Source organism: Pantherophis guttatus, chromosome 1 (genome assembly GCF_059756535.1).
Source record: "Pantherophis guttatus breed Tessera chromosome 1, ASM5975653v1, whole genome shotgun sequence".
In the NCBI taxonomy this organism is placed as follows: Eukaryota; Metazoa; Chordata; class Lepidosauria; order Squamata; family Colubridae; genus Pantherophis; species Pantherophis guttatus.
This window is the reverse complement of record NC_142063.1, coordinates 109,699,079-109,716,425: the sequence shown is the minus strand read 5'-3', so window position 1 is coordinate 109,716,425 and position 17,347 is coordinate 109,699,079. Positions and strand designations below refer to the sequence as shown.

Genomic DNA, 17,347 nt, shown 5'->3' with positions numbered 1-17,347 from the left:
CTTGGCAACCATCATGTATTTATGGTATGTGCAGTGTCCTCCGGCCATGTGAATATCATTTGTGACCTTTCCAGCTAGCTTCCAACAAGCAAAGTCAATGGGGAAGTGGGCAAGGAAAGTCTCAAGTCACAATCATGTGATGACTCACTTAACAACTGTGATGATTCACTTAATGATCACAGCAAAAAGTTAATAAAATAGTGTGTAATCACTATTTGCTTAACAACAAATTTTCCAGGCCAAATTTTGAGCAGTCACTAAACAAATGATTGTAAATTAAGGATTATTTGTAAATTATTTTGTGTTAAAGGGATGTTAACATGATCAAAGAGTATCTTATTTTTTATTTTATTTATCAATTTTATTAGTCACCCATCTTACCACATGGTAACTCTGGGTAAATTACAATATTAAAAAGTTAAACTATGTAAATAAAATACTACAGAAATATAATACTACAAAATACAATAGCTAAATGATGGGGGGAGGGAGTAGAATGAAGAGGTGGGATTAGATATTAATTTATCAATCACCCCCAACATGAAGGCCTTCCTTTGGAGCCCCAAGCCAACTGGCAGAACCAGGTCTCTAGGCTCTTGTGGAATGACAGGAGGGTTAGAGCAGATCTCACTTTGGGGAGCAAGATGCTACACAGGGTAGACATAATGGCAGGGAATGCCCTCCAGAGAAGACGTAAGTGGGATGAGACAGTCCCTTAAGTAACCTGGACCCATGCCATGAAGGGCTTTAAAGGTGATTACCAACACCTAATTGTTTTGATTACTGATGTACACAGACATTTATTTTTATTTATTTATCAAATTTGTATGCCACCATCTCAGTCAAGGTGACTCTCTTATGTTACTCAGCCTATTGATTCTAGTGGCTTAATACCATATAATACAAAAAAAATCAGTTGTTTGAAATTTAATTCTGCAGCTTGCTATTTGGTTTGGATGAAAGAATGGGAGCTGTTGAGAAATAAAAAGCTTTTGGAGTTAGAAGGACATGATCTGAGATTTAAGTGGCATGGATATTTGTGTTATAATAAAATCAAGGTTAATGTGGATTTCAAAAATCATTATGTTAGATGTACTGTATTGAGAATATTGAATTTATATAAATCCAGGTTTTACCCAAAAACACCTTTGTTACTTTCTGCACAAGATACATTTTGTAGACAAGAAGTAATAGCCAAAAAACACATGGCTAACTTATAATGATATTGTGGGAAGAAAAATCAGGTGGAGTTCCAAGCCGGGAATAAGAGGGTTAAGAAAGAAAGTTTATTGATGAGCCGGACCAACAACAGCATGCTGTTCTGGAACAGCTGACAAATTAGCTTGATGAGTTCAAGGATTTTTATACAATTTACAGTACTTCGTAATTTTGAGGTTTGCTTTGTGTTCTTTTATTATTTGATTGATGGTGGGTTAATCCTATTATGTCCTAAAGGTCATGTCCTGTCCTTCTTAATCCCATCAACTGGAGCTGAAGCTGTTTTGTTTATGAATAGATTAGTCCAGATTTCTTAATGGGCACAAAATATCCATCTCTAAAGACTTGAGGCATCTGCTGGAAGCTGTTAGGACTGCTTTCTGCCTTTGTTAAGATTTTTCTCCATTTCTCCTTTAGGGAAATATAATATTCTGCCTCTTTTAATATTCTCCAAAATATTTCATTCTCTAGGAGAGAGGAGCTTCCTACAATATACTAGAATTTTGTCAAGAGAAATGAAAAATAAAATCAAGAGAGGAACTAATGGCAGAGGGATATGTCAATGGTTGTCATATTTACATATTTAGGAGCCTGAGTGGCATAGGAGGCTAATGCCTCCTACTAAGGCAGCATTTAACATCCTGCTGCCTGCAATTACTGCGAGTTCAATTCTCACCAGGCTCAAGGTCGACTCAGCCTTCCATCCTTTCTAAGGTGGGTAAAATGAGGACCCGGTTTGTGGGGGCAATAAGCTGACTTTGTATAAAATATACAAAAGTATGAAGGCTATTGTTTAACGCATTGTAAGCCGCCCTGAGTCTCCAGAGAAGGGCGGCATATAAAAATAAATAAAAATAAAAAATAAAATAAAATAAATTTACAATATTTAGAAAAGTTTAAAGTAGACAAAATTTATGGTTTTGAACATTGTAAGACTAAGTCTGAGTGAAATAGAATCACATCTTTAAATGGACATATAATTGCTAAAATATATAAACTTTTGTTAAAATTTGAAACAGAAGATCCAGTCAAACAATGTATGATAAGGAGGGTTAACAATTTTAGTTATAATATAAAGATGGAATAATGGCAAAGCATGATCTCTGAGGGAGATGTGAGGTTAAGAAATATTATAAACAAACAAACAAGCAAATATTTTCTTATAGGTGCTAGCTATTTTATCCAAAACATAATAAAATAAAATTCTGGAAGTTCAGGGAAAAACAGTATTTTAACTATTTTCCTGAATATTAATATTCAGATATAATTAGAATGAAACTAATGAGGTTCTGCTTCAAGATCATTGCCTCAAGATAGTAATCGGTCTCTTGTGCTATAGAACTGATGGATCGATTGCTTTGGAGTTCACAGTACTGTTGGTTAATATCTCTAAACAAATAATTTGAAGATACCTTTTATTCAAAAACTAAAATGTTAGTTAAAATTTAACAGAAAAACAGAAAGGAGAACTCGAGGAAAGAATGGGACTTCAAACTGTAAAAAAAGTGAAATATTTAGGTATTTGGTTAAGAGCAAGATGTTCAGCATTAAAAAAGGATAATTATACAATCTTCTTTAATTTTTATGTCATTGCGTTTCTTCCTAGAATTTTAGTGCTTAAACCCAAAGCTTTTATTGCAATTATTTTCTAATTCTCTCATTATAATTTCAAGTACAATAGATCTGGAGACAAATACATCCTAGTCTCAACTCCCTTTCTACTTCTTCAAATTCAGTTCTTAGAGTAAATTAGTGTTAATTGTAATGTTTTTTGTTAAAATATTGATGTAAACAATTAATGGCAGTGAAGGGGTAGGTGGAGAACCTAAATTAACTCCTTTTCTTTTTCAGCTCCTTTTTTTATGGGGATAAAACAAAATTCAGAATCCAGGACTATACTACCATAGTTGGTTATGTTTAATTTTGTTTTGCCAGCTTATTAGGTGAAATTGTACTATATATGTAGTTTCTTTCTACTTTGCCTTGCTCCCTTAAGATGTGGTATCATAAATGTATAAACATTTTATGAGGTTGCTAATTATAATAACTTTTTGTGTTTCAGATATTAATGCATTCTGGAACAGCATCACTGTTAACCTTGATTATTAATTCAACCACAGTGAAGACGCTGGTTATAACCTTAGGTGACATCTTAAACATACCATTTTAAAAAATATTTGTTTTTCTATTCAGTTTCTAACAGGTAGACTGTGTACATTTTCCTGGAAATATTTCCTACTGAATGCAGTTGGACATGTCTTAGTATGTCTGGGATTATGCTATTAATGTATTGAATACTGGCATATTATATTCTGCAAATGCAAATTTGCTGAAAATTTAATTTGATAAACTTGTCAATCTAGTCAATTTTTAATTAAATAAGAAAATTATATATAAAATGCATCTACTTTCCAGTAATTTGAATTGGAATCCTTTAATAAAGTTAGTATAACATTATCTGGATAAGAATTTAACTTCATATGTACACAGAATTTAACTGGAGCTGCATACACAAACACATTTCTACATATGAATGCACATATAAGTATGCTATAAATTTATATTATATCTATTTTAATCATATTCAATTTTTATATTCTGTCAAATCCAAAACATTCTTTAAATGATGTATGGTACGCAGTGGTGGAATTCAATTTTTTTAACAACCGGTTCTGTGGGCGTGGCTTAGTTGGGTAGTCCATATGCATAATAGGATACAGCAATAGAGAAGGATGAAGGAAGGGAAGGGAAATTAGAGTAGGAGTGAGGGTAAGAGAGGGAGGAAGAGAGGAGGAGAAGGAGAAAGGAAGAGTGTTGTGTCCTTATATGGGCATCCGCCGGTGGTTGGCTAATCCACCGGCGGGAAATTTAAATGGATGTCATTGGCTGGCTAGCTTGCCGGAGCTGTATATAAAGAGGGCTCGGCAGCTCAGCTGGCAGTTCCGTATTAGATGAATAAAGTGCTGAAAGGACCTCTGCTGAGTCGCGTCTTCTTTTCTCTGCGCCAATCAACAAAGAGGAAGTAGGGAGGAGAAGAAGAGGTGGGGGGGAGAGAAAGTAAGAAGGAAAGAAAAGAGAGAGGTGGTAGGTTTGAGGAGAAAGATTGCTGTACAATAAAAAAGATGAAAGGGAAGAAAGCCAACCCCAAACAAATATAAAGATATTAAGATAAAGAATGAATTGTTAAACTTTTAAAGAATAAAAGAGAACAAATATGAATAAATTGCAATAATTTGAAATACACATACAAACATACAATGTATTTTCTTTGAACAGAGTATTTGGCCGGTTCACAAATTTAAACAGTGTTTAGTCATTTCAATTAAATTTACAATTTCAATATTTCTTTTTTGCCATATTTATTCCTCATCTGTTTTTTAAAAAAACCAATATTACCCTTCATCCTCATCTCTAATCTTAATCAAATTCAATTTTTCCCTTCTATTCTATATTATACACCTTCCCATTGTCATCTATTTTTATATCCATCCTCACATTGGTTAATTATGTAATATTACAGTTGTTTAATATAAATTCAACATTTTAATATAAATCAATTAGTTATATCTTTTTATATCTTTTTGTATATTAATTAATATGAACATGAATATTCCAATTATTTCCATGCAATCCAATTTCTTACAAATCAATTAATTATATTTACCAATAATAATAAACCAAATAATTTCCCCCATATATTCCTCCAAACCACAATTTAACCATTTCTGCTTTCAACACAATATACAATTAGTAGTATCTCAATTATTACAGTTCCCTAGTTAAATAGAGCTTTTTTTCTTTTGTGTTTTAAAATCTTGAACTCTCCTCTTTTGCCCCAAATTTCCCATTGTTTGGAGTTTTGCACCTACCTTTTTTGGTGAGGAAAAAGAAATCTCTCTCTGCCTCATTTTGTCACGTTGCAGCAAAGACCCTGCTTTACTTTCAGTTTTGCTTTTTCAGCATAGCTAGGGGAAAATAAATCTGCTCCAGCACTCTTTGTAGATAGCAACATAGCCCTGGCAAAACAGCTGAGAGCAAATCAGCTGAGAATCGGGAGGCGGATCTAATCAACTTGTGCTAATTAACCAATGCTGAAGCTGCTGTTTTTTCTTGCTGTTTGCTTCCAACGAGGTAAGTGCTGCGAGGCACAGGCCAAAGGGTGGGGCCACTTAGCCCCCCCTGCCGCCCCCGTTGCCTCTTACCATCCCCTAAGGCATGGCCCCAGGGGGTGGTACCGCCCACTTTGGCAACCACTGGCTTAACTACTTAACAACTGGTTCTTCCGAAGTAGAATCCCACCACTGGGTCTACCCATTTATTTTTGCAGGAATCGGTCTACTCATTTGTTTTCTTTTAACATTGATCAGCGGTAGGGCGGCCCTTTGAAGCCCCGCGGCAGCTCCGAGGCCAATAAAATTACAAAAAAAACACCGAACCGTTTGTTAAATTGCTGGCTCGCCCACCCCTCGCCCAGTGGTGCGGAGGGGCGGGGCAAGCCAGCAATTTTACAAACGGTTTGGCCAAATCACCTAGAACCGGCAGAATCCCACCACTGATGGTACGTAATATCTTCATATTCTAAATTATAATTCACAGTCCAAATATCAATACATCTTTATATGTTTAATTTATTTGAAATATAACAAGATGGCAATTCCCTACAAACTAACTTTGGGTTTCTCCCATTGAACTTCTGAACAGATACAAAAGTGAATTGAAACTCACTAACATTTAAAATTGAGTATTAAAATAACTTGTAGTTGGAGTAATAGCTTACTTTACAGGACACACAAATTGGCCAAAGTCAGCAAAGAGGAGAGTATGGTGCCAAAGGAAGGAAAATTTTAGGAAAGAAGTAGAATAGGGCAGGGAGCTAAGAAAATAGCAGGAGGAACTGAAAGAAAGCATGGTGGGGAGGGAAAAAATCCTTTAGGAAGCGTAAGTGATGATAATAAAGAGATTGTACATAACGGGGAGAAATTGTAGGGAAACTTCAAGAAAAGAAGTAAGACATTGAATACAGAGAGTAAGTGATACGAACTGAGAAGCAATGTAAAGGCAAAGATAGAAACAGGAAAAAAAGTGGGAAATGTGGCAGAGGTTAATGGGTGGAAATAGAGTTAGCAATTGAAGTCAATGCTTCTCTTAAAATTGAATATAAAGTTTCTTTCAAATTGAGCTATTTTATTTTAAAATTTTATTTTATAGGCTACCCAACTGCCAAACAATTTATAATTTAAAAAATCCTACGGATTAAAAATGCAATTCACCTAGAAGAGCAAAATACAAAAATAAACCAAAGCAGATTGAAACCAAAACAAAACCTTGGCTCTGTAGTCATCCTGTCCCCAAGACCTAAGAGAACAACCAGATCTTCAATAATTTCCGAGTGGTGGGAGTCACATGATTATTTATAGATTATAATTTATAGACTATCATTGATGCTTACATATTTCATACACATTTCACAATAACCAACTATTTTTCTCTTATTACAGGGCTTTGTAATATTACTCTTCCAAAGCGTATGGCAATGTTTAATGCTATTCAACGTATTAGAAAAATGGAGGCCAACACTTTTGCAATGCTAAAACTTGATAGATTTTTGGCTGATGCAAACTGGGCAATGGCAGAAAAAGCAATCAAAATAGATTATCCTTATAGAGTAAGTAATACAAATGTTAAATAAAAATATTTGAAATATTACGTTTAGCAACAATGAAAAAGAAAAACTTTTGTAATATTTCTCTTTCCCTCCTTCTCTCTTCCCCCAGCCCTCTCTCTTTCTTCCCTCTCTCTCTCTTTCCCTCTCTCCCTCTCTCTTTCTATCTCTGTCTCTCATATATCTATCCATTCATCCATCTATATCTATCTATCTATCCGTGCTTCACATGTTATGTAAATCCAACCACTTGGGCTGTGGAGGGAGAGTGGAGGCTGGCAGGCAAAAGCCAAGTGTTAGAGGAGTTGGCAAAGCCAAACATTGGAGGAGTTGGCAAAGCCAAGGGTTGCAGTTGCAAAATAAGGCAACTCCAACCTGGAACCTTTCAGGGAGATACCACTACCTTCCTTCTCCCTCCCCCCCCCACTTGGTAGTGGCCCTGGTGGCCTTAGTACAGCTCCCTCCTCGGAGGCGACCAGCAAGCAAACAAAACGTGGTGCTTCAGCTGGGAAGAGGTGGAGCAGAGCCCCACCTCTGGCCAGTGAGAGTGGAGCAGGCAAGGTGTGTACCTTCCCCACTGCTGCCGCCATGCTGGGGCTGGCCGGGAGGGATGTGTGAGCCGAACATTTGGAGCTGCGCTCGGCGAAGTTTGCATGCAGGCTCGGTGAGGCCACTTAGCAGGGAGGGAGACCCCAGCCTGTTTGGTTTGCTTCAGCACAGGGTGGGAATGCAGAAGGCAGAGGAAATCGTGTCTCTTGGCGTTCAGCCCTCAAAGACTCCTTTGGGGTGACTAGGAGGGAAGGCGAGGGGTGGGATCAGCCAGTGGTGGGATCACCAGAGAGAGTGCTGCAGTGGAGGGACAAAAGAGCCCACGGCTTGCCGACACCCACCCTATGGCATACTGTGCTGGGGTGATGGTGCGCTTGCCCACAGAGTGGGCTCTGCATGCCACCTCTGGCACGCATGCCATGGGTTCGCCACCAGGGGTATAGTTGTAAGTGGAGAGAAAGAAGTAGGGAGGAACTAGATGGAGAGAGTGATATTAATACAGAATATAAAATCAAAAAAATATTTACAATCCTCCCCTGATTGAATAATTTAACATCATTATCATTGTTTTTAGTTATGCTACTGTTCTTTTCTTCCTCCTGCAGTTAAGTGCAGAAGAAATTAATCAATTGGTCAGATTACTTAGATGTCCAGAATGCAATGCAGATATTACATTTGAGAGAGATCCTGAACAAATTGCTGAAATGTTTGAGGAAGCCAGGTTACGTCTCTTAACAGCACAGATAGTTAGTATTTTTCCCTTTGTTTTTTTGTTCTAAATATATTTAATGTATGTAATCTGAGAGCAAAAGTATTTAGCAGGACTAGTAAGAGCTTTTGGGATCTTCTTACACTTACTTCCCCAATAATTCCTTGGTCACCACTATTAAATAAATTATTTATCCACCTAGAGTCATATATTTGAAATGGGTGGCTATATAAATTGAAGTAAGTAAATATACACAATATAGTAATAAAAGGTACCACCTATTCATACACTTGTGAATTGCATTCACTACTAAATCTGAGATGTCACTACCTGTACCCCACCTGTGAACTACTTAAAGAGCCCTTCTAAAAATAGTTGGAACAAGCTAAACTGACATTCAGTGACGAAAAGGAAATGAATCAGTTAATGACCAGTGGCCTAGTAAACCAAGTTATTTATATTCTCTGACCTACTAGGAAGGGATAAATAATAAGGTCACTCAAATGGGTTTGTCAAAAACATTCCAGTGAGAACATGTAATTTATACTGTTTTTGCTTTTTCCTTTGTCTTGCCTTTTTCAGTATAGTAGGTCAAGGGTTGCATTGTAGTAGGCCTAAAGATAAATAAGCTCTGGTTTTCCTTTTGCTCAGGGCTGCAACAAGTTGCCAACAAGTTGGTTTGTTGGGAGCCAGTGTATTGTTTGCATGCCTAATAAAATGTTGTGGTAGCTTCAAAATAATTCGGATGCTTTAAAGTTAGCAAACTTTGGGCCACAACATCACTTACCTAAGGATACTTTTATGTAATGATCAGGTTCTTCTCTGGATCTGTAAGATACTCTGTTATATGTATACTATCCCTCAAACCAGTAGTGGATTGCCCCCAGTTCGGACCGGTTCTATAGAACCAGTAGTAAAACCGGTGGGAGGCTCCACCCACTGACCTGGACGTTATCATAAGTGATCTGTGTATACACAGAAGCTTCTGCGCATGCACAGAAGAGCGAGCGTGAGCGCGAGTTAAGCAAGTGCGCGCACGTGGGCACGATGCGAACCGGCAGTAAAGGCAAGTAGAATCTACCCCTGCCTCAAACATCCACACACCTTCCTAAAGAAAATCTCAGGTTATTTCATTAACTTGTTTAGCAGACTGGATGTAGTCCAATTATGCTAAGAGAATAGTGTGTGGGGAGAATCATTCTTCTATATCACATCCCCATTTTAATAATGCTTTTAACTAGTCAATAAAGAACAAAGTGATGAGTTTCAGGAAAGATGATTGCAGTACTGGCTAAGGCCATCTGTATTCAGCACTGCAGACTCAAAACACCCTGCCTCCAAATAGTTTCAAGTATACATCTTTCTGCTAGTTTCATACTAACATGAAATTATATTATATTACATGATGTGACGTGATATTACATGAAAGAGCATACACAAATAACTTTTCCACCAAAGATATCTTTGCCAGATCCAAATATATTTTTCACTGGTTACAAATTCTGGTTTCAAAATTAGTTGAGACCCCTGATTGTTAGCTTTGATTTCCATTTTGTTATTTTGAAATGGTGTTTTCTGGTAATGGGGACTATGGTTTGGAAATGAATGAATGCATGTCACCATTACTTAGATGCTATTTAGCATTCTTGGAACCTATACTCCATGCAAACAGGATATTTTGCACAAATATTATTATTTTGCCCTCCTTAATAGAAGACTATATAATTCTCTTTTGGGTCCTGAGGTTTAGGGGTTCATTTGAAGTATTTGATTATCTCTTGAAATTATGGTAGATTTGTTTTGTCTTTAGGACATGAACTTTGTCGGGCTCAAAAAGTTCTGAATGGTAAAACTTTAAGCATATTACCTACTGGCACTTTAATGCCTGGAGTCATTTTTCTATTTTCATGGGAATGGAACTATGTTTTTCTATGTTCTGAGAAAACAGTGATCTGAGAAGCAAAAGGAAATCAACTTTATTTCATCCAATACTTGGTATTTTCTATAATAAAGAAAAATCACAGGTGTTATATGACCCCCTAGTAAGCAATTAGTTTTAAGATTGAAAAACATTCTCAATAGTTATTACAGATAATTCAAGTTGACTTCCATTTAAACAGCAGAATGACTGCAATCCCTGTTTTTCCCCTCAGAATTAGAATGGTTGAAGTTCAAGATAAGTATCAGTTAATAATGGTTGGTAGACTCAATTGAAGATTAAGCTTATCACATATCAAAATAATATGACATTAGAGCTTAAGAACCATATAGAACTGCTTCATATCAGATGTGATAGTGCTTCTCAGTGGAGTCCATAAGCAGATTTAGTAAAACTAATAGGGTCCTAAGACTAAATGCAGGCAAGCAATTAGCATGAATACTTTTTATATGTATAAAAGTGCTTTATGGGTTAATTAGTCAACAGTTCTGGAATTCTACTCATTCAGACTTTTTTTAAAATATAGGCTAGTTATCAGAAGCAATATAACAGTGGAATGCTGAACCAAGATGCTGCACAAATATTGATAGGTGCGGCAGAAAGCTATGTCGATATTAAAGGAAAGTAAGTGCTTAACAATTAATAAAAATAATGCACATGCAGCTATTGTAATTCAGTATTTCAAATGAGAAGAGTAGATACTATAATATGTTGATGCTATTGTTGTAATTACTTTTATTGACATGTATAAAATGTTACAATTGTATTTATTTTATTTAATAAAATTTATATGGCTGCCCAACTCACTCATTCACTCTGGGTGGCTTACAAAGATAAAAACCCAATATAAAAAACGGTGACTCTCATCCTCCTGGCAGATGTATTTTTTTAAAAAAAAATGCAACTTACATGTAACAAAAAATATATTGACACCTGTAAAATACCATAAAAGTGAAATGAAGTAAGAGTTACGACTGTCACTAGTTATGACCATGATGGGCAGAGTGCAACATATCTAAGAATATCTGGATGAAATCCATTCGTATACTAAACAGACCTGCTTCCAAGCCAAATCTTGAAAGGCCAATGAAGTAAAGAGTTTTCAAATGAACTCAATTCCTGATATTTTTTTATTCACAGCTTGGGAGTTCAGCAAAGTGTTTATGAAAGGATTATAATATTTATCTCTTTGGCAGTAAATAGAAAGCAAGCTGCACAAAACTAGAAAGCTATTTTATTCAAAGATTTGAAATAAATAGAATCAATAGAAGATCAAATCCTGGATATGGGGAGGGCAATTTGCAACTAGTTAAGTCTTTTGGAAGGAGATGATACTTACAAGAAAATGGATTTTTGTTAAGCCAAAATTCAAGGAAGATAACTCAGATAAATTATTGGCCTATCAATTGAGAAAAGAACATAAATTTAAGACATAAAGTAGCATGTTTCAAATTCAAAAGAAATGGCAAATCAAATTTATTAAAAGTGGAAAATATATACCAACTTTGGAGAAAATTAGAGAGTATTTGAATACAACACATATGAAATGTACAGATCAGCAAAAGGAAATACTACAAATACTACATTAAACAAAATCCTGGAGAAGAAATTAAAACATGGGCTAAAAGTACCGGTATATATCAATGGCAAATAACAAAGATAATAGTTAATAAAACATCTATAAAAATTACAATCAATAAAGATACCAGATAAGGATATCTGCTTTGTTTTTCATTTACTATTCTTGATTGCTTTAGAAGTATTAGCAAATAAGTTTTCAAAAAACAAAACTAAACCAGATATCAGGTATCAAGACTCAAAGAGAGAAATAAAACTTAAAATAGTATGTGGATAGTGTACTAACTATTATGCAACTGCAAAATGCAATAAAGGAGTTGATGAAAATAGTTTTGATGAATTTCTCAGGATATAAAATTAACATACAAAAAGCAAATAATAGGGTTAATTCAAGAAGAAGAAAGCTTTGTGCAGGAAGATTTGGGTTGCCAGCCAACAAATATTTGGGATTCTATTTGACATGCAGCAGCAAATTCAATTTGCAATTTCAAAAGTATTAACTCAGATTATGGAGAGAAGTTTACAAAAAACATTTTGAAAGTGGAAATATTTAAAACTTACATTTTTTAAAATCAGGCTCGCTTGGATGATGGATGAATATATTATCTACATTGCCAACAATATCAGATTGGGGAACTACACTCATGGAATATGCAACACTAGTAAAATTAACAGTATACCGGTATATTAAGTGAGAATGGTTTCTGATATACAGTTATTCACATAATAAGGCAAACTCAGAAACCTAACAATATAGTTTTCAAGGGGGAAATAATTGATTCAAAGACAATAACTAGAAACAGTGTTGAGAAATAGAATATATTTATGTTACATCAGTCACATACAATAGGAAGGAATTTAAACTTATGTGATTTTCCCCAATAAGTATTTTTTACTGATTATTCTTTACCTTTTTCCTTATTTTTTTTATTTTCCCTTTTTCCTTTTTTTCCTTTGCATTGTTATGTGCATCTACAATGGTGTTAAAATTTTGTTAACTCTTTGCATATTCAGTACTTCTGCATAAAAATTACCTGAAATGTAATCTATTCTCCACAGATCCTATAACTAGATTTAAGAAAAAACAACTATACAAGTCAAAAATATTGTACTTGTTCATTTATTTATTTATTGAGAAAAATAATCTAAAGCAACATATAGGTAGTTCTCAGTTTACTATCACAATTGGAAGCAGAACTTTTGTTGCTAAGCGATGCAGTCATTCAATTTTACAACCATTTTTGCCACAATTGTTCAGTTAGTCACTATAGTTGTTAAACAATCTGGATTCACCCATTGACTTTTCTTGGAAGCCCTCTGGGAAGATCCTGCAAAGATCATAAATGCATACTGGTTGCCAAATACCTGAATTTTGATCATGTGACTGGGGATGTTACAACAGTCGTAAGTGTGTAGACCACACATAAATCACTTTTTTCAACAATGTTGTTAACTTTGAATAGTTGTTAAATGAGTGGTCATAATTAGAGGATTATCTGTATTTGTGGCAAAAGTATTGAGAATTATCTTGTATTCACTTTTTACCTTCTGTTTTAAAGTATATGCTTTTAATTATTCCAGGTTTATGAACATTCATGAAGTAAAAACTTATTGGGAAAGCAAAGGTATATTGGTCACAGTTAAGAACTGGCTAACTGAATGGGTTCACTCTGTGAAAGAGGAAAGTTTTAAGCCATCAAGGTTGGTATACATTAATAGATCTTAAAATATGTATAATGGGAAATATTAACATTTTATATAATGAAGGTGATATATGTACTGTTATATTCTAGCCTTAATAATTGGAATACTGAATAACTAGTAATTAAGAATTACTCAGCCCAAGTACCCAGATTTATTGGAAATTAGCTTTCATTCCAATTCAGTAAGTTCTAGTCCTGAAATAGCAATCAATGTTGTTGAATGCAGAAAAAAGGAACTGCAACAAATTATGTTCCAAATTGGAAACTTGATATCAAAAAGGCTAGTAGAGACTAGTAATCAGTTTCTAAGGCAGATTTATGAGAAAGAATGTGGAAAATTCTCAATGTTAAGTTGTTCAGAAAATTGTGACAATCATGATCTGTTGACAGTTCTAAGTTTGTTTATGAATTATCATTTGGATGGATCCATTGAAACATTTAGTTTACTTGCAGACTGGGAGAAAAGATTATTTAGTCTCAAGAGAATTTGGCTGCTAAATATCTTTTTTTTAATTTAAAGACAAATGCAGAGATATATTAAGAGAAAGAAAGAAAAAGCTCAGAGAAAAGTACAGTTAATGAAAAAAATAATAATCAAAGACACAACTTCCAACCTTTACAGCAGTTATGAAGTCATTATCCTTCCTCTTTAATATTATAAAAATCCCTTCAGCCCCTTATTCAGTGCTTTTGCAACAATCAAATTCAGAAATCACCATTTTTACTTTTTTTTATGTTATCAGCAAAAAGTTTTCATAAAAGTTTTCCAGTCTTTTATAAAAAATATGTCGTAAATTGAGGACTACCTATAATCTGAAAAAGGTTATCATAATAACTCCACTTTGTTTGTTGAAATACTATGTTTGATTTCTGTTCAGATTATATAAATCTTTCATTTTAGAAATATCTATTTCTGAGAAAGATCTGTGTCTTTCAGAAAAGAACATATATTCCTTAGAATCGCCACTTTATACCTCCATATATTTATAATCCCTCAACATCCTTCAAAAATATTTTGGACAGTTTACCTCGTGTTGATTTAATTCCTTTGACAGAAGTTCTATCTTTTTGTGGACAAAGCACATTCCATTCTTTTTTTGTTATGGTAATTTGAGTTCACGTATCTATTTGGCATCTTTAACTGTCCATAAAAATCACAGAATTGGATTCTTGTTGAATTACTCTTTGAGAGCAAGGTTCCTGGACAGTGCTGATCGCTGTCCATATATGATATTAAGAAATGAAAAGTAATAGATGTTTAAATGACTGTTATTAATTGCATGTTGACCTTTTTTCCCTTTACAGAAACAGGTTTATGAGAATATGCTACCAATTAGTGATAATGGAGGAATTTGAATATATATGTTGCACGGTAACCCTTTTGAACTGTTTTCCAATTGTTCTTTACTTTATACTTCCTACCAATACACCATATTTTCCACAACTAAAATTGTGCAACTATTATTTTCTGACTTTGTACATACTGGAAGCTATATTGAAGGTACAAACTACATAAATTAATGAGATATTTCTTATTAATAATGTAAATAAACATGCCTACTATATGCTCAATAACCAGAATATGCATTTTTGGATTATTTGTGATAGAAAAGCAAGTTAGAAATGTTGTAAATATATGTTATTCAAAAATATGAATTGAAGCCTTAGAGTTTTTTATAAATATAAAATATAGTGCTATCACTTCTTCATGTTTTTGTAGTAATTGCTTTGCTGAACTTAATATTTTGCCTTTTGCTGAACTTTAATTCAAGCATCATGTGTGATCTTACCAAGGTGATAATATAGCCATATTTTTCTATATGTTTCAAGAACAAGGAAAATAAAATGGTAAGATGGAAATATGAAAGAACCATTAACCAGCTAAGAGAGATTGAAAGGCCAGATCATGAAATCAGCTATAATGGAAAGCTAAACTATTTCTATTGAGATTTATAATAATATAATTTTCTTTTTTATGACTTGAGGTTCACATGTCACCAGTACATCTCCAATACTCACATAGTTCAATAATTTATTATTGTGACCACAGGCCATAACAACATGATATATCAGAAAAGAAGAATAAAATAGATTAACAATAAAATTGTAAACAACAGTAAAGAAAGCATACAAGAGAATTAAGAATCAACCAATACTACAATTGGGGGTTTAAAGTTTCATTTCTAAATTTAAAAGAAGGCATGGCAAAGGTAGTTGACCTAATTGTTAATAATTGGAATTGTGCCTGTGAGAAGGTAATTTGGTTGTTTAGTATCCTGCACCATAGATTTGTTTGTCATCAGCATTTTCCTTTTGATTTTATCTTAGATAGGGCAGTAGAGGACGTAATTATTAATCTCATCTACTTGGTTGGCACTACAGGAGCACAGATTCTCTCAATTGGACATGTAAAAAATTTCCCTTAAAGATAAGTGGAAGCCATGGTCTAAGTAAACAGATGTAAAGGGAGACCTTGGCTTATGTCCATTTGCCCGGTAATTGTTCAAATTACTGGAAAAATGGCTATATGCTTAGTTGGTAAAATTCTGGCCCCATATGGTCATGTGAACATTATCAGAGTGTCCACCTCATGATTTGAGTTGTCATGATTGAGAACATGTGATGATGTTCATTTGTGACCTTTTCTGTCGGCTTCCCACAAGCAAACTCAATGAAGAAGCTAGTAGGGAAGGTTGCAAGTTGCTCTGCTCCCCCACCCCCCATGCAGGCTGTCACTGACCCTCCCAGGCTTTCCCTAGCCACCTGTAGTTCAAGTGTGGCATGGGCCAACCCCGCTCAGTTTCTCCCCCAGCCTCCCTTGGCTGCATGTGACCTGAACTCTTAGACCTTCCCTGCCTCCCAGTCATGGTATCTGCATACTCTTTCCCTGGGATTTCTGCCTTTTCCCACAATGATCTTGGGATTACAACAGCTATCTCATTCATAGTGAACCATTGGTTTGCTTAACTACCATCATGTTAGCTTAATGACCATGGTGATTCACTTAACGACTGCTGAAAAAAAGTTGTAAAATCAGGTCGGTGATATGAGTGACCCAATTTACAATTTCCTGAGTTATGGCTCTGATGGGCAGGTTCCATCACAATTCAAACTCAAAGACTTTCTGTACAATTAACAGAGTTTAATGATGAGATTTTTGAAAGCTTTCTAATTTTTTGTTCCTCAACAGTGCAAGGTGAATTCTAACAGAGATTGAGGATAGGCCTACTTTCATTCTAAAATAGGTAGCAAGAGTACCATAAGGAAGGCTCAGAAACTTTCTTAGAACTAAGCTGGCACAAAGCTGAGCAGAAGAGGACATTGGTCAATTCATGTCTAATTTCTAATCACTTGTTCTAATCACAAATTAGGGTGTTTGGTTTTTAAGTTGAAAAGCTAGAAAAAAATCTTTATCTCCTAGAACAGGGGTCTGCAACAGGGATGAAATGTAAAATTTGTTACTACTGGTTCTGTGGGCGTGGCTTGGTGGGGGGGGGTAATGTGACTGGGTGGGCATGGCCAACTTTTTTTTTTAACTTTTCAAAGCATTTTTTCTGCAAATGCAAAAAAATGCTTTGAAAAGGCTCTGACAATCCCAGCTGTGTTGCCTGATCATCAGAGCCTTTTCAAAGCATTTTTTTAACCACCTCTTCCCCGGAAGAGGTTGCAGAAAAAAATGCTTTGAAAAGCCTCTGAGATCCCAGCTGAGCCGCATGATCATCAGAGGCTATTTTTTACTTTTAAAAGCATTTTTTCGGCAGAAGAAGTTGTAGAAAAAATGCTTTTAAAAGTAAAAAAAAAAAAAAAGCCTCTGACGATAGTGCGGCTCAGCTGGGCATGGTGAGGGGGTGGGGCGCGCAGGGATTTTTGCTACCGGTTCTCTGAACAGGGAGCATTTCATCCCTGGTCTACAACCTTAAACAGTCAAAGAGCCATTTGGATCCATTTCCCACAGAAAACACTGGCAGCCACAAAACCTGGGTGGGCGT

At 35.1% G+C, this 17,347-nt stretch overlaps 1 protein-coding gene across 3 annotated transcripts in view; it reads left to right on the top strand.

Moving 5' to 3' along the window:
* Nucleotides 1-17,347, top strand: part of LOC117665166 (solute carrier family 9 member C1-like) — a 100,119-nt gene that overhangs the window by 29,434 nt on the left and 53,338 nt on the right. For 2 of the 3 annotated variants that reach the window (XM_034416748.3, XM_034416751.3), the window contains exons 10-15: nt 3,281-3,362; nt 6,717-6,883; nt 8,035-8,175; nt 10,604-10,701; nt 13,237-13,356; nt 14,664-14,859. In XM_034416748.3, coding sequence (XP_034272639.1) covers nt 3,281-3,362; nt 6,717-6,883; nt 8,035-8,175; nt 10,604-10,701; nt 13,237-13,356; nt 14,664-14,859 — 804 coding nt within the window. The remainder of the gene's footprint in view (nt 1-3,280; nt 3,363-6,716; nt 6,884-8,034; nt 8,176-10,603; nt 10,702-13,236; nt 13,357-14,663; nt 14,860-17,347) is intronic. The other variant, XM_034416750.3, reaches the window with a different exon arrangement.